This window comes from Spea bombifrons, chromosome 6, assembly GCF_027358695.1.
Source record: "Spea bombifrons isolate aSpeBom1 chromosome 6, aSpeBom1.2.pri, whole genome shotgun sequence".
Classification (NCBI taxonomy): domain Eukaryota; kingdom Metazoa; phylum Chordata; class Amphibia; order Anura; family Pelobatidae; genus Spea; species Spea bombifrons.
In genome coordinates this window covers 46,323,999-46,350,333 of record NC_071092.1, presented here as the reverse complement: position 1 = coordinate 46,350,333, position 26,335 = coordinate 46,323,999, and the positions used below count along the sequence as shown (strand labels likewise).

Below are 26,335 nucleotides of genomic sequence, written 5' to 3'. Positions count from 1 at the left end.
CTTACGATTGTATAAATCTCCGTCACAAATTTATTGCCGCAATTTATCAGTCCTTGCTGCTGAACGGCCGTGTAGTTAATTTCAAAATGAAGTGCTGCTATTTTCATTAATACCTGGGTGCTAACTACCCATCAAAACACTCAACAATTAATACCGTGCCACGGAGGGCCTTCAACAATAAATATCCTAATCTTGGCTTGTCTTTGGCAGTTAAAATACGTTAGACCGTCCTATTACCTTAATAATGTTTATACAATCTTATTATTCCCATATTGCCAGATACACTTACATTGTAGCAAGAGATCCACGAGGAAGCGACGTTTAAAGGGGAAGTGTCGCCGTCACAGCTTTTAGCATAACTAACGTCATTTATTAACACTACTCTTTCAAATATTTGTTTTAAAAGGGACTGGTTCACTAGATCTATGCCAGCTTGTGGCAGAGACGGCATCATCTAATCAGTTCGCTGTAGTTCTTTCCCTTCTTGGTGTGTCTGTGTAAGGGTGAATAAGTGTGTGTTTGAATTGTTAAGTGTATGCTGTGATGTTTGTGTGTAAAGGCAAGCGTGAATATGTGTGTTTATGTATCCCTGCATGGGCAAGCGTGTTAAAGTGTGTATAGCTTGACAATCTATTTGTGTTTTGGCCCTTTGTAAACATTTTTAGCCTAGAGAAGCTATTTAGTAATATTTGAAATAAGAAAATAAAAGGAAAGTCCAGTAACTTTAAAAATGTCCGCCATGAACGATGTCCGTGCGTATCCCTGTTCCTAAAAAAAAATCACGGTGAGCATAACGAGTACAAAACATTAACTGAAAACACAGACAGAAGAAAGAAGGAAGCGCATACAGCTCAAAACGGAACTCCAAATATTATGGAAAGTATCCTGAAAAAATGTTTCCGCATAAAGAGCAGAATGTTGAGAGCTTTACAAGTGAAAAATAGATCAGGATTACAGCATGAAATTCTCAGGGGGGGTGGTGGAAAAAGTGAGTCTCTACCTTTATAAATAAATGATTTTACTTTTCTTTTCATGGTGATCTTTGTGGCTCATACAGAAAAGGAAGAAGAAAGATGACCAAAGTTATAACTACCCCACTACAGAGACCATTTGCCCCAGTGATGTGCCTAATGAAATGTATTACATGTATCAAACACCATGACCTGATCTCGCTATGGCCCATTGAGGATGAGACTCTGGTGAACCCACCTCGTATGCCACCAAGCCCCTGAAAAGGTGACACTTAAAGGCCAGGTGTCTCAGTTCAGGTCCTCCTCACATTAGCCCTGGGAGTTCAGCCACCCATCTGTTTATTCACCAAGCGTTGGGGATGCACGTTAATCATGACAAATTTTAGCAACCTGGCTACAAGTCCAAAGGTGGCCTGTATAATGTAGTTAAATCTGTTAAATGATATATTTTATTGTGCATTATACAGGGCAGCTCAGCCCTTCTGCAGGAAAAGCTCTCAGGGGTTGGCCCTTCATAATGCAGAGCAAAGTCAGAGTGATTAAATATTTTGATGGACCTAAAAAGTAAATTTTGATCTTCAATGTTTTTATTACTGATGATAAAATTGTGTTGAAATAGTGGTGATCCAGAAGAAAAAATCCTTCTTGACTCCAAAATGGCCTCTGATTTCTCACTGGATCAACAAACTATAACCAACCCTGTCCTTATAACCCATTATATCCCTGTATATTCCTCATATTATATATTATATACTCTCCGGCCGTATAACTAATCCCATCCTTATAACCCGTTATATCCTGTATATTCCTCATATTATATATTATATACTCTCCGGCCGTATAACTAATCCCGTCCTTATAACCCGTTATATCCTGTATTTTCCTCATATTATATATTATATACTCTCCGGCCGTATAACTAATCCCGTCCTTATAACCCGTTATATCCTGTATATTCCTCATATTATATATTATATACTCTCCGGATAACTAATCCCGTCCTTATAACCCATTATATCCCTATATATCCCACATATTATATATTATATACTCTCCGGCCGTATAACTAATCCCGTCCTTATATCCCGTTATATCCTGTATATCCCACATATTATATATTATATACTCTCCGGCCGTATAACTAATCCCGTCCTTATAACCCGATATATCCTGTATATTCCTCATATTATATATTATATACTCTCGGGCCGTATAACTAATCCCGTCCTTATAACCCGTTATATCCGGTATATTCCTCATATTATATATTATATACTCTCGGGCCGTATAACTAATCCCGTCCTTATAACCCGTTATATCCGGTATATTCCTCATATTGTATATTATATACTCCCCAGTCCATATTTAATATCTAATGGATCTGATAGCACAGTGTCTGTAGGTAGCGGAATCCATATCTTCACTGCTCTTACTGCTTAGGTGAAAATCCTTCCTTGAAAGGACGGCCTCTTGTTCTTGGGACAGTCCTAATAATGAACAGGTCATCAGAGAGCAGCTGGTATTGTCCCTTCTGAATTTCTATAATGACATCATATATCTTTTAATACGACATTTGTTCTAGTGTAAACTAACCTTTTTAGCCTTTCTAAGACGTTCCATCGCTCTTATTCATTTTGTAGCCGCCTCCAGCTCCATAATGTCATTTTTTTGAGGTACCAAGACTTGCTCAGGATAACGAAGTCTTACCAGTGATTTATACCCAGGCACTCAGAAATAAACACCAAAGACAATTGTAGCATTAGCATTTTATTTTATTTTCCTTTTTTGTTGCATAGGAAATGCAGTATTTGCTTCCAGTAACTGATTTGTAACGTGAGAGGTGGCAGCAATAACGGCTGAATACAAGAGTTAAACTAATCCACACCAGCTCAAGAAAAAAAAAATAAACCTGCAGAGATTTAGTTTAGTATAAGAATGGATTCCCACAGTGATGTTCAACCAATTACAAATTTTCACAGAACACGGTAAAAATGATATCGCCATGAAAATCAACACAAGGTTCTAGTCACAACCAGCCTGATTCATGAAATGACTGTATTAACACGGGCACAAGCGCTTAAAAAACATCCATTATGGGACAATTCATTATTTAAACACAAATAACAAGGGTTTATGTGGTCAAGTACCCCTTTGGGTGCTGCACTTTGTCTCGTGAAGTGCTCAGGATTGCGAGAAACAAAAAGAAAAAAAAAAAGCAATAAAACAGTGGATGCGTTTTTTCCCACGATTTGCTAAAAAGCCCCACACCAAGTCATTTCTAAAAAAAAAAAAAAAATCTACTTGTAAAACTGGTTACGATTCCCACAAATAAGAATTTGGATCTCAGAAACCACCTTGGAGAACGTCTAAATCTGTGGGGCAAACGGCAAAGTTAATAGTTTTGGAAAAAAAAAAAAAAATAATTGAAAATTTCCAAATGCACTCGGATAGCTTTGTATTTAATTAAAAATTAGCCGTTATTATTTCTTTTAATTGACATTATGCTCCCTGAATACTGAGCTGTGTCCTTATTGTTTGATAGCCCAAAATTTCATTCACAAAATTACATTTTTCATAAAATGTATCCTTTTTTCTGATTTTTTTTGTAGACCTCCGGAAGGCAACAAAGAACTGGTACAAAAAAAATACACTAGGTTCAGATGAACAAAAACCTCATATAGTCATTAAACGATGTCATCACACCCCATCCAATCACCTGCTTCGATTTTTGATTAATGGCTCTGCTAGAATTCTATTTTCCCTACACCCGAATTAACCGAATGGTTAGTGCTGTTGTATTTACAGGTTTTTTTTTGCATAGTTGGGTGTAATAATAAACTGCGTGTGTGTGTATGCACTAAAAATAATAATGCATTGCGTAAAAATAGATATGTTCAGATATTTCATGAATCAGGCCCAAGGATGTACACAATTCATTCAAAGAAATAAAAGAAAATATTTATAAGGAAACTGTGCGTGAAATCAAACAGCCACATTTTTTGTATATTTAATACACGGAGGTCTGGTGTGAAGGAAGGGTAAGCATTCGCTAACTGTTTATTTCATGGATGTGAACAACAAACACTAGTCAGGTTGGATTAGACACAATTTATCCGGGATCTTTAAAATTTAACAAATCACAAAAATAATAATAATATTGAAATAAACAGATAACTTTTTTTCTGCCATTTTTTTTTCCAGCAGAAAGTTTATGCTTACCCTTAAAAAAAATGTAAAAAAAATACACAAGTAATACTGAGTTTATGTAAATGAGTAGCTCCAAAATACTGAAACCCACCCTCCTAAAAAAAAAAAAAAAAAAAAAAAAAATCAAAAAAAAACTAGAAAGACAGATTTTGCGTTCTTGATGAAGATAAACCTCGAAAAAAAACCTATCCGGCAAGAACCAAGTCAGAAAAAAAATTAAAAAAAAAAAAAGACTAACATAATTTGAGTAATATTTCATACACCTCGCTAAGCGTTATGGAACAGCATGCAATATATGTATTCTTATTTTACATCAGAGGATCCTGACAGACTGCGAAGGCTACTGGTGTAAAAAAAAACTTATTTCAGAAGAGCAAATATAATACAGAATTCACAGGCACTACTTTTTTTTTTATTATTATTATATATCAGGTATTATGCTGGTTTTCATATAATTCTTTCTGTCCTAAAGCTGGCATTTGTAACAACGATTGAAAAAAAAAAAAAAAAAAAGGCAAGGATTGAATAAAAAAAAATAATAATAATAAAAAAATAAAAGAATACCCAAAAAAGTTGCCATAATTGATCTTTTTTTTCTGGATACTTAGTGCATAGTTCTCATGCAGATAAACACTGCTACACATTTATATTGGAGAAAAAAAAAAGCAGAATGAATGTAGCCCAAAATGTCACATTTATATCATACAGCCAGGCTTTATTTATTTTTAGCACCATGTCATGTATTAGCATCAGATATTTCAGAATAAATGACACACAGGTAATGGATCAGCCTCAATGTTACCTTGCTATGCATTAAAAGCAATGTTCATCCCACCGGTTTATTGATAAGCAAATTTAAAAAAAAATGTAAATAAATAAATTTGAAGTATTCATGCTGAAATGGCCTCGGTAATGTCGCTTCGCCAGGTCATCAGAACCTCGAGGACAGTCGGCAATATCAGCAATTTGTAAACTTGGTTTGGCCGATCTCTTTGTGCGGCTATCTGGTTTGACTACGGGTCGTAACAAACGAAGCCACGAGCTGCTTGCGGGGTAATTAGTGGGGGTCGCCTAAAATAAATGGGTGAGAAACACAGGTTGGCCGCTGTGCCGGAGGAAGCCCTGCCGGAGGGGGCGAATGCCGACATCGAAATACCCTCCCGGAACCTGAATGCGTCTGGTTGGGCGCCACTGATCTCTCAATGCACCCCCACGCAGGATACAATTTTATTTTTTTGTTCCATAGAGGCCCTTCTATCGTATCAGAAAATCAAACGCAATACAAAGCAAGATCATTTTTTTTTCCAGAGGCACGCTGCTAAATAAAATGTTAATTGAATTTTTAAAGAAAAATATAAAAGCTATCGGTTTTAGCAATAGATTTTTTGGGGGAGGGGAAATTTGAGCTGAATTTTTTTTTTTAAACTTACGTTATCCCGGGACCTCCATATTTATAAGGATTGGGTAATAAAGGTTGTTTTTTTTTGTGTCTATAAAATGTCAGGAAAGGATGCGTCTCAATGTAACTTGGATTTTTGTTAACTGTAACTAAGTTAACAGGCGATGGATATGCAGCTTTAGTACCCCGTCTTCCCATCATCAATGATTTAATCCAGGATGACTTCAAACTCTCCTGTTTATTAACAACGTGGAACTCAAACAACTGCAACATTTATAGCAACCTACGGGGCAAATCAATCATTAAAAAATACATTTTTAGGTTTTCTCCTTAAAGCCAAAAGACAGAGCTCTTGTGTTCTCAGAGATCCTATTTTTTTATTCCATCATCTGATCATTTTTCTAATACAAAAACATGGCTGCTCCCTATATTATTATTATATCATTAAGTGAGAAAGGGGAGATTAGACGCCATTAAGGCACCATTTTCTTTTTTTAATTGTACCTTTTTTTTCCCTCTGGGTTGAATACCGCTAAAAAAAAAATACTAAAGAATAAACTCGGTTTGGGTAAATTTTGCCCTGAAGGTAATTGGAGCAAACAGCAGCTGAAGTGACCGAGGTTACCTGTCCCTGGGAATAAAAATAAGCCTACAAATCATTGTAAAATAATATATTTTTTTTAAAAAAATGTAGTCATATTGGAAATCTATTCTTCGTTTTATTGTGAATAAATTCATAAATAAATTTATTGTGAGTGCTGGAGCTGATCTGAAGCTGCACACCCAGCATGCACTGAAGGTTTGTCAAATAATTTCAAATTTTTTTCAATGAAATCTATGTTTGTTCTTTAAACCAAAATATTAGCGATATACATGTTCTCCTGGGGTAAATGTCATTGAATACGTGTTTTATGTTTAACAGGCCTTCCTAGTTAAAATAATTGCCCTTTTTTTTTTTATCTGTAAGTTCGTTCGGAACCCATAAAACTTAGTGCGAAATCACCAGTAATATCCATTTACAACAGATATTCAGTGAGCTATACTTTACAAGTACAGGAACTGCTAAACCCCTAACAGAAAAAAAAAGATAAAAAAATGACCGTGGGTAAATACACACAACAAGGAAACGGGAGAGTTTTAACTTTAATCCAGTTCCCAAAGACAGGTTCGAAAATTATTAATAAAAAATGTTTAAAAAAAAAAAGATAAAATTTTAGGTTAACAACCTGAACTTCCGCTAAGCTAAATCAACAGCAATATTTTTTTCCGCATTTCAACAACATTACAAAAGTCTTGCATTATAAAATTGGGTAGGTTAAATCAGTGTAATCATTAAAACTATACAACGTACAAATTATATGTCTGAGTGGGCAGTGTGTTCTTTCTGATTGCAGCCGTGTTGAAAACACACTCGCTAAAATTTAAAAAAAATAAAAAAAAAATAAAAAAAAATAAAAATAAAAAAATAAATAAAAAAAAAAAACTGCCCAAACTATTGCTTGTTTTGTATGGTTTATAAAAGGGTGCATGTGTATTGTATATACAACCAATTTACTGGTATCGCCTTGAGTTAAGGCAAGGCCCTGACAACATGGCTGTCTTTCGTTTCCCTTCACTGTGAAGCACTGCAAGCAGCTGTTAGTGCACATATGTCAAAAAGGTAATGCCCAGCTAAGTGCTAAAAAAAAAAAAATAAGGTAGGGGGCGCTATAGCTACAACTGGAGTTGGACAACATTCACAAACAATCACACGTTACAGCTACTCCACCACGTATTAGACACATATGAAAAAATCCAAAAACATTATTTTTTTTCTTCTTAAATAGAACCAGTAAACAATTTACGTTTTTCTTTTTTTTTCTTTTTCTCCAGAACTTGGAAGTTTAAAAACGTGCATATAAAAATGGGCATGGTAACCTCTTTCTGTTGAATGTGAGTTGATTGCGCTCTTGCTAATAAAAAATGGGGTGTGGGAATTCGAAGGAAATGTTTTTTTGTTTTTTTTTGTTTTTAAGGCTTGTTTGTGATAGGAACAGTTGTAACACAAAAAAAAAAAAAAATTTGCTCAAAGCAGGCTCAAGCTTAGTGTTTTCACAGTCTAACTGCATTTCTAAGAGGCCTCGTCCTGCATGTGCATTCGTAGTCACAAAGTCACATGACTTAATACCTAACAACACTGCGTCAAGTGCAGCACCAACTTTGGTCAAAATAAAAAAAAAAAATAATAATAAAAAAAAAAAAACAATAAAATAAATCTAATAATTCGCTAAGCTTTAGCTACACAATAAAAGCAGGTATTGCATATTTTCATTGATCAGGGAAAAAAAAAATAAAAAAAATATTAAAGGAAGACTGAAAATCAAATTTCACGATGCAGCAAAAAATTTCCCCAAAATACTGATCTCCTACGCATAACAGCACAGACACTACAAGACTTAACACGCTACGGCTATTGGTGGGATACAACTAAAATATTTACCTACACGGTGAAGCCTGCAATGTCGGACGATAGGTAAAAATTTTACGAGAAAAACAAAATAAGTGTTTGTTTTTTTTATAATGAGTGAACGGGGAAGAACCCTATCCCCTGCTATCTATATAATATAGGAACATGTGCAATAATTCCACAAATAATCGCTATCCAGGGCAAGGCACATTAATATGGAATTTTATTCATTTGCGTGCAAATTAAAACATTTGGGAATTGGGGGAGGGTGGGGTGGCGCTATGACGTTATATATGCCCTCCTACCCCCAGCGCCCAAAAAGTGTTAAGAAGAACAGAAAAAAAAATATTAAAAGCAATAAAAAAGAAAAAAATTTAAAAAAAATCCGAAAATAAAAGATGAGGAACAAATTGTCTTCCCAACAATATCATTTATTTGATTGTATAGGACAGTAGCAAAAGCCCTTTTAGGGGGCCGAACATAGTATAACTTTTTGGCTACCTTAAGGGCAAGCTGATGCTATACTGGTAGCATAGTGGGGTAAAAAGGCAGGTGCCTGGAATAGGGATTAAAATGTTTTGTCTTAATGCACTTTACTTATTCTACTTTAAGTATATAAAAATCAGTAACTACAGCTAGAACATGCAGAAACATTTTCTCCTGATTGGCAGACCATCCAAACAGAAAGTATATAATATATATATATATAGTATAGGAACCTTTCTTGAAGTTGCATGCGAAGCAAAGAAACGCTCCGCCGTCTGGAAGAAAAAAAAAAAATCACTCGTATTTTAGTTTATTTCCTGTGGGTTTGTTTTTTTAACCTTTTGTTATTTTTTTGTTATTTTTTAACATTTTTTTTTTTATAGGTACGTAAAATACACAAAGGTTACGATCCAATTGTATTTTGTTCAGCAAGTGCTTAAACCCCAGATCACCGCGTGTCTTTCGTCCAAGACGCACGTATTTTAAATTTTAAATTTAAAAAATATTTGAACATTTCGTGGGTGTCAGCCGGACAGTCCTAAAGGTGACGGCAAGCCTGGCGAAATCCTATGCGTCTGGAAAAGTAGCAATTGTCTGAATTGGCATATTCCACTAATAGTGACTTTAGCTTATAAAATTAATCGATAATATGATTTCAATTTTAGTTATGTGCTTTGATAACAGAAAAAAAAAATGATTACTTAGCATTTAATGTAGTTAACATATTGTGGTAAAAGCACCATAATGTTTTATATATATATATAATTTTTTTTTTTTTTTTTTTTTTACATTTTCCTTGTTTTTAAGGGATACACGTTTAACAATAAAAAACATAAAAAGCAAAAATAGCTCCCCTTTCTTTTGCAAGGCTGTTTTTTTTTTTTTAACCCCGTAATTTAGAGTCCTGGGGTGACAGGACTTGAAAAGAAAAAAAAAAAATAGAATTTTCAACAATCTCTATCTTACAAAGATATTTACCTATCCAATGAAATTGCACTTTACTCAATCCAAGTACGATTGTTTCCGTCAGTTTCTGTCAAAACAGACCATCCTCCCATCATCGCTGTGTTTCTGCTGAATTGTTGAAAATTTGTTTCAGACAAAAAAAAAGCTTATTTATAAGTGCAGCATTTTTTTTTTTTAACATTTTTAACAGTAGCAGTTTTTTTTTGCTCTGTGACTCGATTGTTAACCGTTTCCCGATCATGAATATGGCTACTCCGTGTCAGAGAGGAAGGGCGTCCATTTTGAATTCGATATGTCAAGCATCACAAAACTTCCTAGTGTCATCTTGTCAACAAAAAAAAATCACTTCCAAAGGGGGGCGTGAAATATAAAAAAAACACTTTGGGGGAAAAAAAAATTAATTTTTTTTTTTTTTTTTTAAAAGTGCTGTTTGTCCTAGTTGTTGTAACACATTCTTGTGTGTGTGTTTTTTTTTTTTAACCATTTCTTGTCAATCAGTATTCTGCATATATACGAGAAAACATGGAGGATGTCGGCGATGTATCTCTGCCTCTTAATCGTTCAACTGATATCTCTATAGTTTTGAGATTCTTTTTCTGGGAAGAACTTGCAGGAATTAAATTCCTCTTTTACCAAAAAAATGAAAAAAAAAATAGATGAAAAAAATATGTCGCCGCCAGAAAAAAAAAATTGAGGCTCATGTGAAAATATCGGCTCCCGGTTTACGTAAAATACGTAAATTTGCAAGTTTAAGAGTGCTTGAAATTTTGTAAAAAATTTTCTCGCTATTGTTTTTTTTTTTCCATAAGGGGCCTCCCCTTCAACAACGTTTTTTGAAGCATCTCGAGAAAAAATGTGGGCTTCATTAGGAAAGTGTCTTAGAGCACGTCGGTATATAACCTCAGACTAAGGCTACACAGCATCACCTAATGCATTTTCTACCAATGAAACAAGTCAAATGATGCAAGCCCAACTTTTTCCGTCCAAGAAGGAGAATTTTCCTCTGTCCCCAAGTTGAGAAAAAAAATAATAATTAGAAAAAAAAAATCAAATAAAATAAGGCTAAATATTTATGGTCATTGCCATGCGACCTCGTAAGAATTTTGTTTGTTTTTTTTCTGAAGGTTTGCTGTTTGCTGACTTTGTTTTCCCCTTCCGATGTCTTGAAGTAAACGCGCCGTGTTGAAGCGACTTTGCTACTTTGTTACAGAGACGGGAAGGCGCCGGTGGTCTGTCAGGTGGTTGATGGGAAACTGCGATTTTTTTTTTTTATCCCAGGTACCAGGACTGTAAAAAAAAATAAAAAATACACAAACATTAATAGTCGGAATATTTAAAAAAAACCAAAAAAAATAAACCCTATTCCTGTTTTCAGTAATTTGAAATCCTGGCTTAACTGGCACTGGCCCTTTATAATAGATAATGCATTTAATAGTTGCATGGTCCCTTTAAATTTTGCTGGTACCCCCCTTGCAAATACGTGGGGGGTTGCTGCGGAACCTCCCCATATGTATTTGCCCCTTTTGCCCGCTCTCCCCAGCTATATTCCATGCCGGAATGCCACGTATGTAGTAGACTTACTACCCATGGGCTCCAGTGCTGGCTTGGGGGTCCCTGTGGGCACGGGGTCTATTCGGACCTCATGTTTCAAAATGACTTCCATTGATTCCAGTGGGAGAGCTTTCCTGACACTGATTGGCTGCTCCAAGCAGCCAATCAGTAGCAAGAATTGTTAATATACATTCGTCTTCAGTGGGGCTGTTCCTTTAACTTTTGGGATTTTGATTTAAAATCTGCGAGCTACTGTTCCAGCATGCAGCTTAATGCCTAAGCATACTGTCAGCATCCAGGGATACACAGAAATCCTTCTTGACAGACACTTGTTGGGCAGATACCAATTTTCCAGCGATACCCCTGGTGTTACATCCATTCCGCACAGATGCCATCATCCTACCCCTGGGAAACTCTTTGCCAGCGCATGCATATTACACTGCGTTATGTTTATTAATAGAGTGTCGCTATTACAACACACGTTAAGATAGACTAGGACAGAGGAGCTTACAATCTATTAGGAGGTTGGGAGGGTGAGACAGAAGGAGGTCATAGATACAAAGCAATAAAAAATAATAACTATATTGTCGCTTCTCCGTATGGAATAGTATGCATTAAAATTCTGTGACTGCAGCGAGGCTAAACGCTCCGCTTTTATCTAAAATATATTTGCCATTAAATATAGAGGAACATATTAAAAAAGTTCATTATTACGGCAGGATTCTTAAATATAGAAACCCGTCCTAATCCAGAAACGGGTAATTAACATTTACATAAAACATTTTCATTTTGGCCTGGGAAAAAAAAAAAACCCAACTAATTATTTCTAATGTACAGTATAAGTTATCGGGAGACGAATCGAATCTGTATTTATGACCAAATAAATGAAGTGATGAAATAAGGAACACTAGTAAGATGTATCTTCTTTACATAAAGTTGGAAACTCATCAAAAAGGAAAAAAAAAATAAAATAAAAAAAAAGAGGAAGAAAAATCCTGCGATGTGAATGTCTGTTAAGAAATAAAAAAAGAAGGCATCAGACAAGCCTGTGCAGGTGTGATGACGTGGAGGTGTGATGGTGCAATGGAGTGTAGTTGTGTGTGAGTGGAGGTGTGATAAGAGTGTGTATGTGTAAGTGTGTGTGAGTGGGTAAATATATCCGTGATAATGCATGTGCTAGTTACTGAGGGTGGACAGAAGTGGATGGAGGGCTTTAGGTTGCCCCTTTGGCCAGAAGGTGCCTGCCTTCCCCAGTACATATGCAAAGCAAGTGATAAAGATAGTAGGGGGTAGACATTTGCACCGGTCAAAGCAAAGCGTTCCAGGGTGAAACTGCTGGGGCTTATTCCAAGGTCTGCCGCCATTTTTAAAGTCTTTTAAAAGTGCCCTTCCATTTACAGAAAACATTATTTCCACGCTCCAGGGTATTAAGCAAATAAACCTTTAGCAGATCTGTCATTTTCTTCTTCCCACCGAAGGTTTAATTTCCCCCCAAAAAACCCAGAAACTTTCCAAAAGTTTATTTTCAGTTTCGAACATCAACAGCCAATCAATGCCTGCTATTGTGTCACGCGGCAATTAAGCAGTCCCCGAAAGAATATAAACAAGGCAACAAAGAATTGTTTGTAGAAAGGGGTTGGGGCTTTGTATATAACTAGGAATGGGGGTTCTAACGCGCCATTTGGTTATAAAAGTTACAACTAAGCAGAGCAGGTGAAGGAGCACCTGGAAGTCTTAAACTTAACCCCTTAGGGGAAGCAGTGGATTTAAAGAGGAGTCGGATAATAATGAGGGGTCCGGCTGTACTGTTTGCACATGGCGGTGGGTACAGCCCATCCCGACACGTTCCCAGAGCAGGCACCGCGTAAGCAGCCATCTGCAGCAAGCGCTTTCCTTTACGCTCCTTCACAGAACACAAAGTTTCTTTGCACATCTTACTATTCCGTCTGAGCCGTGCAGACAAGGTTACCCCAGAGCAGTTCAGTAATCCTTCACTGAAATAGGCTTTATTGATCACTCCGGTCTATTGTTCCCTTCTCATCTCCCCCAAGTTCAAGTTCATCCTGGTGTTACATCATGTCTGGTTGCTACAAGCAACCAGACAGCCTCAGACGTGACCGTCATCATAAAGAAAGCCCCCCCCTCTCCTCCTTCCAATCGTCCCCTCGGTTCTGACGTAGCAAGCCCACTGCAAACACATTGAAGTATTTACCCTGCCTAATTTACGGCCGACCCTGGGAGTTGGACCCCCACACTCCAAAAAAAAAAAAAAAGTACGTTTAATTAATCTGTCTTTCCCCGGGCACTCGAGAAACGTAGACAAAGGACTAATTATTGTGTTTTACTTTTCCCCACTTTTTTTTTCTTTTAAAAAGGTTTTTTTTTATTTTTTTGCATGGGAAAGTGCAGGAAGAAATCTAGAATCGCCTTTTTTTTTTTTTTTTTTACACCATTGATTTTTTTTTTTTTTTTTAAATACTTTAGCTGCTAAAAGGGAATGACTTACAGAAAAAAAATGATGTGAATTTTACGGGTCTGGAGTTGCTATTGAGTAACACAAATCAACTTCATGACATGTTTAAATTTAAATGCTAACCGCACACTCCGAGAGTTACTTTAAAGGTTAGTTTTTAATCAATAGAATGTGCTGAGTCTGGGGTTTTTGTTTTAGCTGCGCTCTGCGTCTTTGTCTAGGGATAAGGCTCTCAAACTTTCTTTCTGCTCCTTAAGAGAGTCCTTGCGAGGGTCTGCAGGCACGGGGTCGCCCCCTCCTCCACCGACACGCAATACGGTATTACCGTTAGCGTGTACTTTAATATGTAATCTGTCCGCAATCGCTTTAACCCTCAACCTCCTAATCCTTTTGCGGTTAGGATATCAAGGGAAACAAATGCACGCCACAAACTGGTTAAACGTTAAAAAAAAAAAAAAACATTTTGTTTTTTTAAATGGATCATTTTTTTTTTAATGGATATTTTCGTTAGAATGTTACGGTTTGGAATCTGGGCAATCCATGTGGTTTCGCATGCATTTCATAGCAATCTGGATTCTGGTTACTGTATCGTAACAACGTATCCATTAGAAACGGTGAATTCTACTCCTGGTTTTAACATTCCAAGCTCCAGAATCACGACACGCTTGAAATAAGCGTGAAAACTATTAAACGCCAATTTTTTTTTAGATTTTTAGGGATGTTTAAATTTCAATAAATGTTTCATTTTTTTTTATTTATTTTTTTGAGAGAGAGATATATACACTTTGACTAATTTAAAGAATGAAAAGAAGAAATGTAACGGTTCTGGAGAAGTCACGCCACGCAGGTTTTAACTGCCGCTTTACACGGACATCAAGAAAAAAAATCAAAGCTGCCATTTTTTTGTACTTTATGGCTGAAAGAGGAAACGTTTATTTTTCATTTATTTTTCTAGATTACAGAATATTAGATTTTTTATACGTGTAAATCTGATTATGTATCAAAGACCTGAGCGATGCCATTTCCTGCTATATAGTGGGGTCTCCGACCACATTAAAGGGTCTGCACATGCGCAGCAAACAGGCTAATTTGGGAATCGCGCGCAATATACATGCAAACACACAAGGAAAGAAAAAAATGACGACGAGGGTGTCAGGGGCGTATTATTCAGTAAAACAGCAAAAAATCTGAAAAAAATGGCTAAAAATGGTGAAAAAACAACATTTTGATAAAAGGAGGAAGAAATTATTCTTCGTGTAAATTTTTATATTTTTATCATACTAGCCAGTACATTTTCTTATACGATAGTATAGGAAGTTCTTTTTCTCCAGAACCTTCTTTTTGTTCCCAAAAAGCCCCAAAGTAAGAAAAATCTATACAAATAACTAAAATCTCTCTATATAGCTGTTACCCTTAAAGATCTTTTGCCTGCGCTAGAATTCTATCGATCGTTGCTCGTTCTCTGACTTCCGTACTCTTTGCCGGCGTGGGGGGTTATTTTATTCTTTAGCGAAACTCGCTCACTTAATACATTTTGGTGAAAGATGATTAAAAAGGACCGAAAATGTAACGGCCGCCCGGCAGAGGGCTATTCCAGGTGAGTAATGAGCTGATGTTTGGTTTAAGCTGAAATCTGTCCAAACAATCCTACAACATTACCTCACTCCGACCCCGTTCTGTTTGCTTATTTAAAACGGCGAAACTTTAAACAATATCCTTTGATTTGAACTGCGTGAACCCCGTCTGCGCATGCGGGTTCCCGAGCGGCACGGAGGCTATTTTGTGCGGATTCTGATGCAAAAAAAGTCGCTGTTCTTCTAACTTATTTTCGGGATAGTGACGTTTGTTAAAGAATATGTTTTTATTTGGTCTTTATAAATAAAAAAAAAAGGAAAAAAACAAAAAAAACCCCTAAAAGGAGAAACTCAGAAACAAAATGCTCTAGAACACAGGAACTATACTTCTCTTATATACCGTATATCCCGATACATTATCAGTAGAGCAATTCTATTTATTATAATATAATTGGGAGGGCATATTTATTTTATTTCTTATGGTTTTGCCATTATTTTGCCGATTCAGCTTGGAACATCTAAACACCGCAGTCAATTTGTGTTGATGTCTAAATCAGAATCTAAAGAACACATTCAGTACATCTCAGCAGCACCCGCCATTATCTTCTAGCTTAATGCTGTCTCCGGGGGGCTGGAGGGCGGTGGACGGGGACCACCGCCGGACCTCGTCTGTTGGTGACGAGTCCCCATTCCATGCCACTCTTCCACGGTGAACCCATCATGGCCACTTAAGCTTAACTCACTATTCTTGGTTCCTAGTGCACATACCCTTATATATTTTTCAGATGAAAAGGCCCCCAGGAACTTTGGTGGCCCCAAGAGCTTACAGTCTGTAGGACACGTGGATGCATTTCTTGACTGCATCACGGATAAACGCAAAGTGTCTGTCACACGCCCTTTTCATCTCGAAGATTGTTACGTTGTCCTCATTTCGTTCTCAAGGTGAAACATCAAGAAGGATTGTGCGGCATCTCCCCTACTCCTTCTCCAGTCAAATGAAGAAGTAATCTCATCAGGACGGAAAGTGCTGACTAAGGGCTTCACAAAGTGCGTGCAGATGTGTGTCATCTCTAAGGTATTGGCCTCATGTAATGCAAAACAGCTCCGCTCACAATGCTGTTATAAAATACCATTAACCATTGCAAGCCGAACGCTCTTATTTTATTTTTTTTTTTACTGTCCTCAGAGGAGTAGCATCCCAGCCCTCCTCCTAATTTACTGCGCCGTGAAAGCCGAAAGCTCTGATCTGCCGGTGTCGGAGGACAGTAGTAAGAGTTTATGAACCATAAACAATATATAGTCAGCTGAATCCTAAACGGGAACTTCACAAAACCGACACAGCTGTCTGATGGAGGCTGCTCGCTCGTACGCGCTAATGTAGAGCCAGCGCTGACAATTTCATCATTTGTACCGGGAATCGTGGATTCGGGATGAAACGGTGGTCTTGGCGTCAGTATTTGTAAGGGTCCCCCATACTCTGCATCGCTATACATTTTGCTAATCACCAGGAACTACACAGGTGGGGAACATGCCGATAGAAGGAGATAAGGTACTTGCTCATAAGAGCTCACACTCTATAGGATCTCTGCACCAAAGCCCAGATGAGGCGCTAAAGCAAGACTTTATATACCAAGCTCTGATCAGCATAGAATATTTGAAACTCTAGCCTTGGCCTAGACTCGTAGCCCCTCTGGCTCATTGAGCGATCATGTCCTCCCGGTTGCTGTTGCTCAATAGGCCAGTTAAAAAAGACATTTCTGAGCTTCCCGATCCGTCGATGCCGGCAAAGGCTCCTTAACCCACTGAGTAAGTAATAAAGGACGGCAGCCATGAAAGTAAGTCCTGGGACGGCTAGGGAGTCAGACCAGATCTCAACAATTACACCCCTGACTGTAACGGATCGTATCCCACCAACATAGTTTGTCTGTATCTTCACCGTCCATCAAAAAAGCAATTCTGTCTCAGCCATAACCGCACTTCTGTATGAGATACAGTGACACTCAGGGGTTTATTTAATATATTTTATGCATTAGGAAGGGTCAGTCCCGATGAGCTTAACCTGCAAGAAGAGCTGAGCTGGCCCTGCATAATGCATCGTTCAACCGGTGGGGTGACTGTGTGGCTTCTCACCGACTTAACCACGTTATATGGGGTCAACCGAGCATTTACCGCAGGAGAAGCCGACAGTGATTGGTCCTTTATAACGCAGAGTGGATTGATGAGTTGATACATTGTAACAATCCAACACCGGAACACTAACTTGTCACATTGTTACAATGTATCACACCACGATAGCCCAGAGTGCTTCTCAAAACAAAATCTTGTAAGGGTGAGGGTTCTATAAACTCACAGTCCCTGTTTTTCAAATTACAAAGTAAAAAAAAAATGGAGAGTTTAACATTGCGAAGCAGATTATTAAAGTGGAATTTCGGACAGCGTGAGACACTTGGCTTGAGTGGGGAAGTTATTCGAGGACATGTAAATTCTAACACTCTTAAAGCCGATGTTTCTGCTGTTAAATCAGTTTACGATCTGTGGGGAAACTTTACTCCCACAAAGCCGCAGTTCATATTGCTTAATATTCTGTCCAATTTTTTTTTCTTACATTTTTTTTTCTACCCCTTGAGGACGTCCAAAGCGCCTTCCTCTATCCCATGATTATCGGCCAAGAGTTCTATGTACACCTGCTGCTAAAGAAATAAAAAATATACAAAGAACCCTAAATGCGATCTTGCGACGGCAGACACTGAAATTCTACATGACAGATGTCAGAGGGTTACACGGGTGAAGAGTCTTTGGGCATAAAGCAAAGTGGAGAGATGAGCCAAGGTTCAGAGAGAGAGAGAGAGAGCGGAAGAGAGCGAGAGAGGGGAAGGAAGAGAGAGAGATAGAGAAAGAGAGAAGGAGAGAGAGGAAGAGAAAGTGAGTAGGAGAGAGAGAGAGTGAGAGAGAGAGAGAAAGAGAGAGGAAGAAAGAGAAGAAGAGGAATAGGAATAGAGAGGGAGAGAAATAGAGAGAGAGGGGATGAGAGGCAGAGAGAGATAGAGGGAGAGGAATAGGAATAGAGAGGAAGAGAGAGAGAGTGCACAATAGCTTGCATTCATATACAAGCTGGGCAAGGTTTGGCTTCTATTAAAGCTGTGTAGTTTTGTGAAGTTCTCTGCACTCCCTCCTTATAATAAATTGTTTGATTATTATTCCTTTGGATGGTATCTGGTCCTCTATATAACTTTTTTTTTTAATATAAAACTGCTTTTATTTATTTTGCTAATCTTCATTCTTCCAAAAATGACCCATATACTCAGCCGTGCCAGGAATACCAGCCACGGAGAGCTCGGCTGGTCACAGGACAAGGGAACGTGACCTTTCAATAGGATATTCCCAAAATTGGTCAACGTTTGTTCCCTGACATTGAAAACTCAGGAGACCTCCCTACGTTCGAACGTTCAAAATAAACAAATGGACACAAAACTTTTTGGAGTCTTATTTGTACAAGCTGTCCAAGCGAGCCAGACGTTTCACCCGACGGTCCTCTCCGGCCCGATGTCTGGGGTCCTCTCCTGCCCGATGTCTGGGGTCCTCCCCGGCCCGATGTCTGGGGTCCTCTCCTGCCCGATGTCTGGGGTCCTCTCCTGCCCGATGTCTGGGGTCCTCTCCTGCCCGATGTCTGGGGTCCTCCCCGGCCCGATGTCTGGGGTCCTCCCCGGCCCGATGTCTGGGGTCCTCCCCGGCCCGATGTCTGGGGTCCTCTCCTGCCCGATGTCTGGGGTCCTCCCCGGCCCGATGTCTGGGGTCCTCCTCGGCCCGATGTCTGGGGTCCTCTCCTGCCCGATGTCTGGGGTCCTCTCCTGCCCGATGTCTGGGGTCCTCCCCGGCCCGATGTCTGGGGTCCTCCCCGGCCCGATGTCTGGGGTCCTCTCCGGGGTCTTCTCCTGAAGATTCCCACACTGTAACCATTCGCTGCTTCCACACAAACGGCCGGCCGCTGCCACAGCTGGACCCAGATGTTCCCCGCCACACAAAGCAGTGTCCTGAAGCGTGGGCTTCGTGCCTTGGGATTCCCAGGACAAGCGGATTAAAGGTTTAGGAGACTGGGAAAGATTCAAGGCTGAATTCCTTTTTCCAGCCAGAGTATCGAGACCAGACGTTTTATCAGAGCCGAATATTTGAAATGTAATCCTCGGCAAAGTGCCTGTCTGCTGCTCTTAACATTTATATATTAATTATGCATGGTCCCATTAGCTTGATAAAGTAGAACGTTGTTTATTTTATTTTTTTATACTATCTATATAAAAAAAGTTTACTTTCTCAGCTCATTCTCTTCATTTAATTCTCATCTTCACTTAACGTGTCCTAATGCGTCTGGGATTCAAAGGATAAATTCCCCCTTTTTTTGGATTATTGTATATATTATGTATGTTATTGTATATATTTTGCCTCTCACCCACATAATTCCTTTTAGATTGTAAGCTCACGAGTCGGGGTCCTCAGAAACCCCCTTTTTTGCCAGGAACATTAGATTTTTGTGCCATAAGCCTCAATGGCAGCTCATGGAGATGGCCCACAACTCCTATTCCATCTATTTGTTTAAATGTATATTTGTATGTGTTAAGCACCCCCTGTATTTAAATTGTACCGCGCTGCGGAATACGTTAGCGCTTCATAAAAAATAATAATAAAAATAATAATGTTATCTACACGACTCTGGATTCTGGAAGCTTTTTGGGTAGACGGAGGAGTAGAAAAAAAAAAAAGCCCAAATAGAAAGTGGGCAAAAAAAATCCCCCCCTTTTTTGGGGGCATACAACATAGATCAGAGACTTTTTATGTTATACAACGCCACTGTACACAAAGCACAGGAAAACGCGAGGGGGGAAATAATAAAATAAAAAAAAACCTCTCTAAAAGCAGCTTAGGATATGTTAACCCGGCTATTCCGTCGGCTTAAAGAGTATTTTTTCTGCTTGATCACCAGTTGCCTTTTCATTCCTCCTTTTTCTTTCATTCATCGAAGACTTCAAAGCCGAGGCGCTACAAGAGTACCTGAACTTCCTCAGGAGGGTGTAAGGGTGTTCTAAAGAAAACAGGCTTTGGGGAGGCAGAGACCCCCGTGGTCACGGCAGTTCAAAGGGAATATTTCAACAATGATTACATTTTGTAAATCTTTTTAGCGAGGACAGCTAGTTTCCTGCTTTTTCATGGAAAAAAAAAAGAGAGAGACGGCAGCCGTTACACACAGGCCGGGGCGGAGGGGGGGGGGCATTCTTCAGACGTTCTACGTTAGAACACAGAAAAGATTTATAAAAATTTTTTAAAAAAGGCTTTTCTTTTATTTCATTTTTCTGCTAATTCGAAATAGAAAAAGTTTGCACCGCGATAGAGATTTACCGACAATGACGTTCGCACGTTTTCTTAAAAACATGTATTTTTAATTTTAATGTTTCCAGATATCGTTTCTTTCTCAAACATTCCCAGAACCTGCAGAACTTTCTCAAACATTCCCAGAACCTGCAGAGCTTTCTCAAACATTTACAGAACCCGCAGAGCTTTCTCAAACATTCACAGAACCCACAGAACTTTCTCAAACATCCCCAGAACCCGCAGAACTTTCTCAAACATTCCCAGAACCTGCAGAGCTTTCTCAAACATCCCCAGAACCTGCAGAGCTTTCGCAAACATCCCCAGAACCCGCAGAGCTTTCTCAAACATTCCCAGAACCTGCAGAGCTTTCTCAAACATTCACAGAACCCGCAGAGCTTTCTCAAACATCCCCAGAACCTGCAGAACTTTCTCAAACATTCACAGAACCCGCAGAGCTTTCTCAAACATCCCCAGAACCTGCAGCGCTTTCGCAAACATCCCCAGAACCCGCAGAGCTTTCTCCAACATTCCCAGAACCTGCAGAACTTTCTCCAACATTCCCAGAACCTGCAGAGCTTTCTCAAACATTCGCAGAACCTGCAGAACTTTCTCAAACATTCCCAGAACCCGCAGAACTTTCTCCAACATTCCCAGAACCTGCAGAGCTTTCTCAAACATTCGCAGAACCTGCAGAACTTTCTCAAACATTCCCAGAACCTGCAGAACTTTCTCCAACATTCCCAGAACCCGCAGAACTTTCCCTAAACATCCCCAGAACCCGCAGAGCTTTCTCAAACATTCACAGAACCCGCAGAACTTTCTCAAACATTCCCAGAACCCGCAGAGCTTTCTCAAACATTCCCAGAACCTGCAGAGCTTTCTCAAACATTCCCAGAACCGGCAGAGCTTTCCCTAAACATCCCCAGAACCTGCAGAGCTTTCCCTAAACATTCCCAGAACCCTCAGAACTTTCTCAAACATCCCCAGAACCCGTAGAGCTTTCTCAAACATTCCCAGAACCTGCAGATCTTTCTCAAACATTCCCAGAACCTGCAGAGCTTTCTCAAACATTCCCAGAACCTGCAGAACTTTCTCAAACATCCCCAGAACCCGCAGAGCTTTCTCAAACATTCCCAAAACCTGCAGAGCTTTCTCAAACATTCCCAGAACCGGCAGAACTTTCCCTAAACATTCCCAGAACCCGCAGAGCTTTCTCAAACATCCCCAGAACCCGCAGAGCTTTCTCAAACATTCCCAGAACCCGCAGAGCTTTCTCAAACATTCTCAGAACCTGCAGAGCTTTCTCAAACATTCCCAGAACCTGCAGAGCTTTCTCAAACATTCCCAGAACCGGCAGAACTTTCTCAAACATTCCCAGAACCTGCAGAGCTTTCTCAAACATCCCCAGAACCCGCAGAACTTTCTCAAACATTCCCAGAACCTGCAGAGCTTTCTCAAACATTCCCAGAACCCGCAGAACGTTCTCAAACATCCCCAGAACCGGCAGAACTTTCTCAAACATTCCCAGAACCTGCAGAGCTTTCTCAAACATCCCCAGAACCCGCAGAACTTTCTCAAACATTCCCAGAACCTGCAGATCTTTCTCAAAGCCCGTCTTTTATTCTTGGCTCCAGCAATTTTTTGATCCATACATTATAGAAGCCAAACTGTACAGAAACGTATAGAAGTTACGTTATCATCATTATAATGACGCAGACGGCTTAGGGCCGGTCATACTGAAGTAGTATTTACAAGGATCAGTCCGTTCCACCCGCTGAACCAATCTTCTTTCGCTACAAAATGTCTTTGCTACCAAAATATACAAAATAAAAAATAAAAAAATTAATAATTAATTTTTAATGGAGAGAAAACGCCGTTATTTATCGGCAGCATTCTATTTATTCCATTAACATTCCATTTAAGGTTGAAGAACGTGTATACCTAAGATACATAGAAAGTATTTTAAATTAAATAAAGTTAATAAATGAGTTCAATAAATTTCTGTATTTTTTATTTTTTTTTGTAATAGATTCCTACAGAATCCTCTTTATAGCTTTATATAGTTTTATAGCTTTTTTTCCTAAAAAAAAAAATAAATATATATAAATGGAGAAGCCCTTAATTAAGCTTAAAAAAATGCAATTAATTGTTCAACTTCTGGCTAGGGCAGATGTCCACATGGACCTACGCCAGTTATACAATATAATTAGCGGGTCGGGATCGTGGAATTAAATTTGTACAAAAGGTGCGCGCCGGTGATTAATGTTCCAACGCACGTCTCGTTATAAAAAAAGAAATCAATTGTATCGACGGGGTGGGTTCTCTACTGTCAATCAAGCAAATATTATTTGATGGTACCCTGAAGCACTTCGGGGGTAAGGGGAGGAATACAGATGGCGCTTTGGACCGAATCGCCTCCGATCAATGTTTTCAGTGTTGCCGGCTTTTTTTAACGCGCCCGCGATAAATAATGAACACTCAGCTGATTAACTTAAGAGCGCCGAGCCCTCTGCGGCGTAAACGCATAAACACGCAGAACTAAAACAGACCAGGAGATATGCATCATATTTTATTTATTCTTTTTGCATTATTTGGACACGTTCAGGCTTTTTTTTTTCTCTCTCGGATGAAACAGTTACCGCGCCGAGCTCCCTGACAGACGGGGTCAATATATCGATTGGCAGACTGATGCAGTAGCATGGAGGACTAATTTGATACACCATTATCTGTTATGGATGTGACCGGCCGCTAAATGGGGAAGGAGAATATAAGGTAAAACAAACGCCAAAAAATGAGGGACGTTTAACCCTTTACAGCAACGGACATTTATTTGGAGCCTGTTGGTATGGTGTAATAATCCTAATCTTTCGTAGTATAGGGTAATGACGCACAACCTCACGCTCTCTGCCTATATATGAGGGCCGGTATCTTTCAGGGCCCCAAATCCATTACGCGCCTCTTTCCTCCCTTGTTACCTCTCTTTCCTCCCCTGATGCCCCTCTCTCCTCCCCTGATGCCCCCTCTTTTCTAGGAGGTCAGAGTGTTTGCTGGGTATGAGGGTATTGCAGGGTTCTGCAGCCCTAAAAGCCCCGATAATGTGTATAGAAACAGCAGGAATGGGTTTATAAATGGTGTTAATAAAAATGTTTAGGTTTCCCTGTATTGATAGAACAAAACACACAAGGTGCCATTTTGTTCTCTTCACTTCCTGTTGGGAGTTACATCGCTCTCTCACGCACAGGAAGTGATTAGACCAATGGACGCTCTCTTATATATTTTATTTTTAGAAATTCTATACAATAAGGAAGAAAATGTTCAGCCCAAGTCAATGTGGATCAAAAAAAAAAATGCTATGTATTAAAAAAAATCATATTCTTTGTGCGTATATATATATATATATATATATATATACCCTCTATGTGCCCTATACCTAATTCCCAAGAGATAATTGTAAATAACAAATAAAATTGTAATAATAAACGTTAAATTTAAAAAATAAATAAATAAAAGCAAAAATAGTGGAAAAGTGTGGTTTTTGGGGCCGTAGCGCTTACACCTTGAAGAAAAAAAAAACTAACCACCTTTATTCAAGACACAGCAAATAAAACGAGCAGCCATGTCCTTGACTGATGAATGGATAAGATCATCGTTAATGGAGAGTTCCCCGCGTTCCCTCGCGCGCTCTCATCGAGGCGGATTTGTGGATGATAAGAAGCAACACAAGTAGAGATCATATATCAAGGCAACGGGCATATCTTGTTTTAGAGTGGGATAAAAGGCTTTAGGAATACTAAACGCCCCTGTGGTACTTCACTAAATTATACCCCCTGACCGGGATCCTCGTACAGCGGCTCTCGGAACTTACATTAAAAAAAAGGGCTCTATATCAATGCCAGATTCTTAAATCACCATCATAACAAGAGACACTTAATGGACGCTTTCAGCAAAGTTATAACCTGCTCAAGACTCTCTTCCACCTCTCTAACCGAAGGATGGAATCCCTAAAAATACAACGACGGAATGATGGAAGAATCAAGGTTTTGGAAAATATTTTTTATATAATACGAGGCATTTTCAGTGTCGAGGAGGTTGGCGTTCTTGGAGAGTTTTGCGCTGGTGGCTGCTGCCTCAACACTATACTTTGTATATCTACTTTGGTACTTAGAACAATCATAAGTCATGGAGCTATTCCCTATTGCCAGAGTTTGGCCCCCAATGTTCCCCTTGGGGTAGCTAAACTTGGGTTGGGAGGGCGCTTGGAAATCCATTTGGCACCAACCTCTGCATGGTCTGAGAGACCGTGATGGGATTACGTTTGGGGTGAAAAGAGTGGACTCCAGTAAACTGAATTAATACATTATTGAGAGAAATCAGATATTTATCCATGTTACAGCATGGGGAGTTTCTCAAAATGTAAATTAAAACGTGGAGGTCTGAAGTAGTTTCCGAGAGCCGCCAACCAAGAAGCGTTACGAGATTTTGGCACCCAACTAGTATCACTTAGTAATCTGCCCCTCGAGTTTACGCTGACCTTGAGAACTTGGTTTGGACCGTATAATCATATAAAAAACCAGGTTTTTTTTTTATTTACGATGTCACAGGAAGACACCCGGAGTGATTTGTAAAGGTCCTACAAGAGTATGACAGGTGCGTCGGCTGAAATGGAGCTGGTGGCATAATGCTAGGTATAATTGGAATGAACGGCTTTTATAGACGCTTCAGTAGGGCATGCGTTCCGCCATTTTGGATGAGGTGATTAATTTTGTATGATATGATAAATATTAATATAGAAGAGGTGTCACTTTATGAGACTTTGTGAACCTCCCCAACGCTGTATCAGACAGGAGTGGAAGCAACAGGAAGGCTAGAAATATCCTACTACTGTGTATATTGAAGATAAAGAACTAATTTAACCGCACAAAACAAATAAAAGGAACACTGAGAGGTTATCTCTGGGACCCAAATCAAGTGATTTATGAGGAGCCGAGTCCCCCACCTGTGGTTTTATGTCAAAAGGTCCAGGTCCTTGCCAAGCATTGCAATACTTGGGATAGCTAAAATATTCTCCTAGCTTTAAATAGAACCACGGAGGGAGAGACGCAAGTAAAAACATTACTCAACGATATATCGGGTGGAATAACAGCAATTGGGCACGTTCTCCTGTCATTTTCCTTTTAAGTACAATTAAGACGCTGTCATGGGGGATGGTGACTGTGTGTCATGAAGCAGTGATGTGTGAGCGTGAACTATCCAGTTAAAAAATACGTTTTTTGTAAAAAAAAAAAAAAAAAAAAAAAACTCCCCCACAAAATACAAAAAAAAAGAAATAAAAGAATCTATGGAAAGAACTGGAAAAATTGGGTTTTTTAATATGGTTGATACATTATTTTTTTATATAACATTCTTCCTATCTACACAGAATAAATGGTTCTGGATTGTACGCCACGGCAGCAAAGGAATAAAGAAACGTTCCGGATCACCCACCTGTGTCTGTTGTGGGATATTTACAAAGCTTGGATCCCGCGGTCCAACGCTGACGAATCTGTTTGCAGGGGAAGTGCTGGGCGTTGAGTAGGCTGCGTGCAAAAAAAAAAAAAAGGGATTATAATAGAGTATTATGCCAATTTTATTAAAAAATAAATAAATAAATTAGGGAAGAAAAAACCCCCACAAATTTGCTACAGTTTTCCTACTCGCATTTTGCCCACGATGTCTTTCCTACCCCACGTCTAACGTACGATCATAACGAACATTCTACGACGTATCAAGAAACGGAATGTGTTCTATAACGGATTCAACATTTTTTTTTTATTATTATGTATTTATTTTAAATCGAGCAACACAAAAATTTACAGTAAAACCGACAGTAAAAATATTTTTTTTTTTATAGACAGCGAATAA

General features: G+C 38.9%; 1 protein-coding gene across 5 annotated transcripts in view; it reads right to left on the bottom strand.

The window, feature by feature from the left end:
- Window positions 1-6,336: 6,336 nt before the first annotated feature.
- The window catches only part of NFIA (nuclear factor I A), a 225,209-nt gene continuing 205,210 nt past the window's right edge, over window positions 6,337-26,335 (bottom strand). For all 5 annotated transcript variants that reach the window (XM_053469542.1, XM_053469544.1, XM_053469545.1 and 2 more), the window contains 2 exons: window positions 25,919-26,010; window positions 6,337-10,762 (listed from right to left, as the gene is read on the bottom strand). In XM_053469542.1, the coding sequence (XP_053325517.1) occupies window positions 10,745-10,762; window positions 25,919-26,010 (110 nt within the window). In that variant the 3' untranslated portion in view covers window positions 6,337-10,744. The remainder of the gene's footprint in view (window positions 10,763-25,918; window positions 26,011-26,335) is intronic.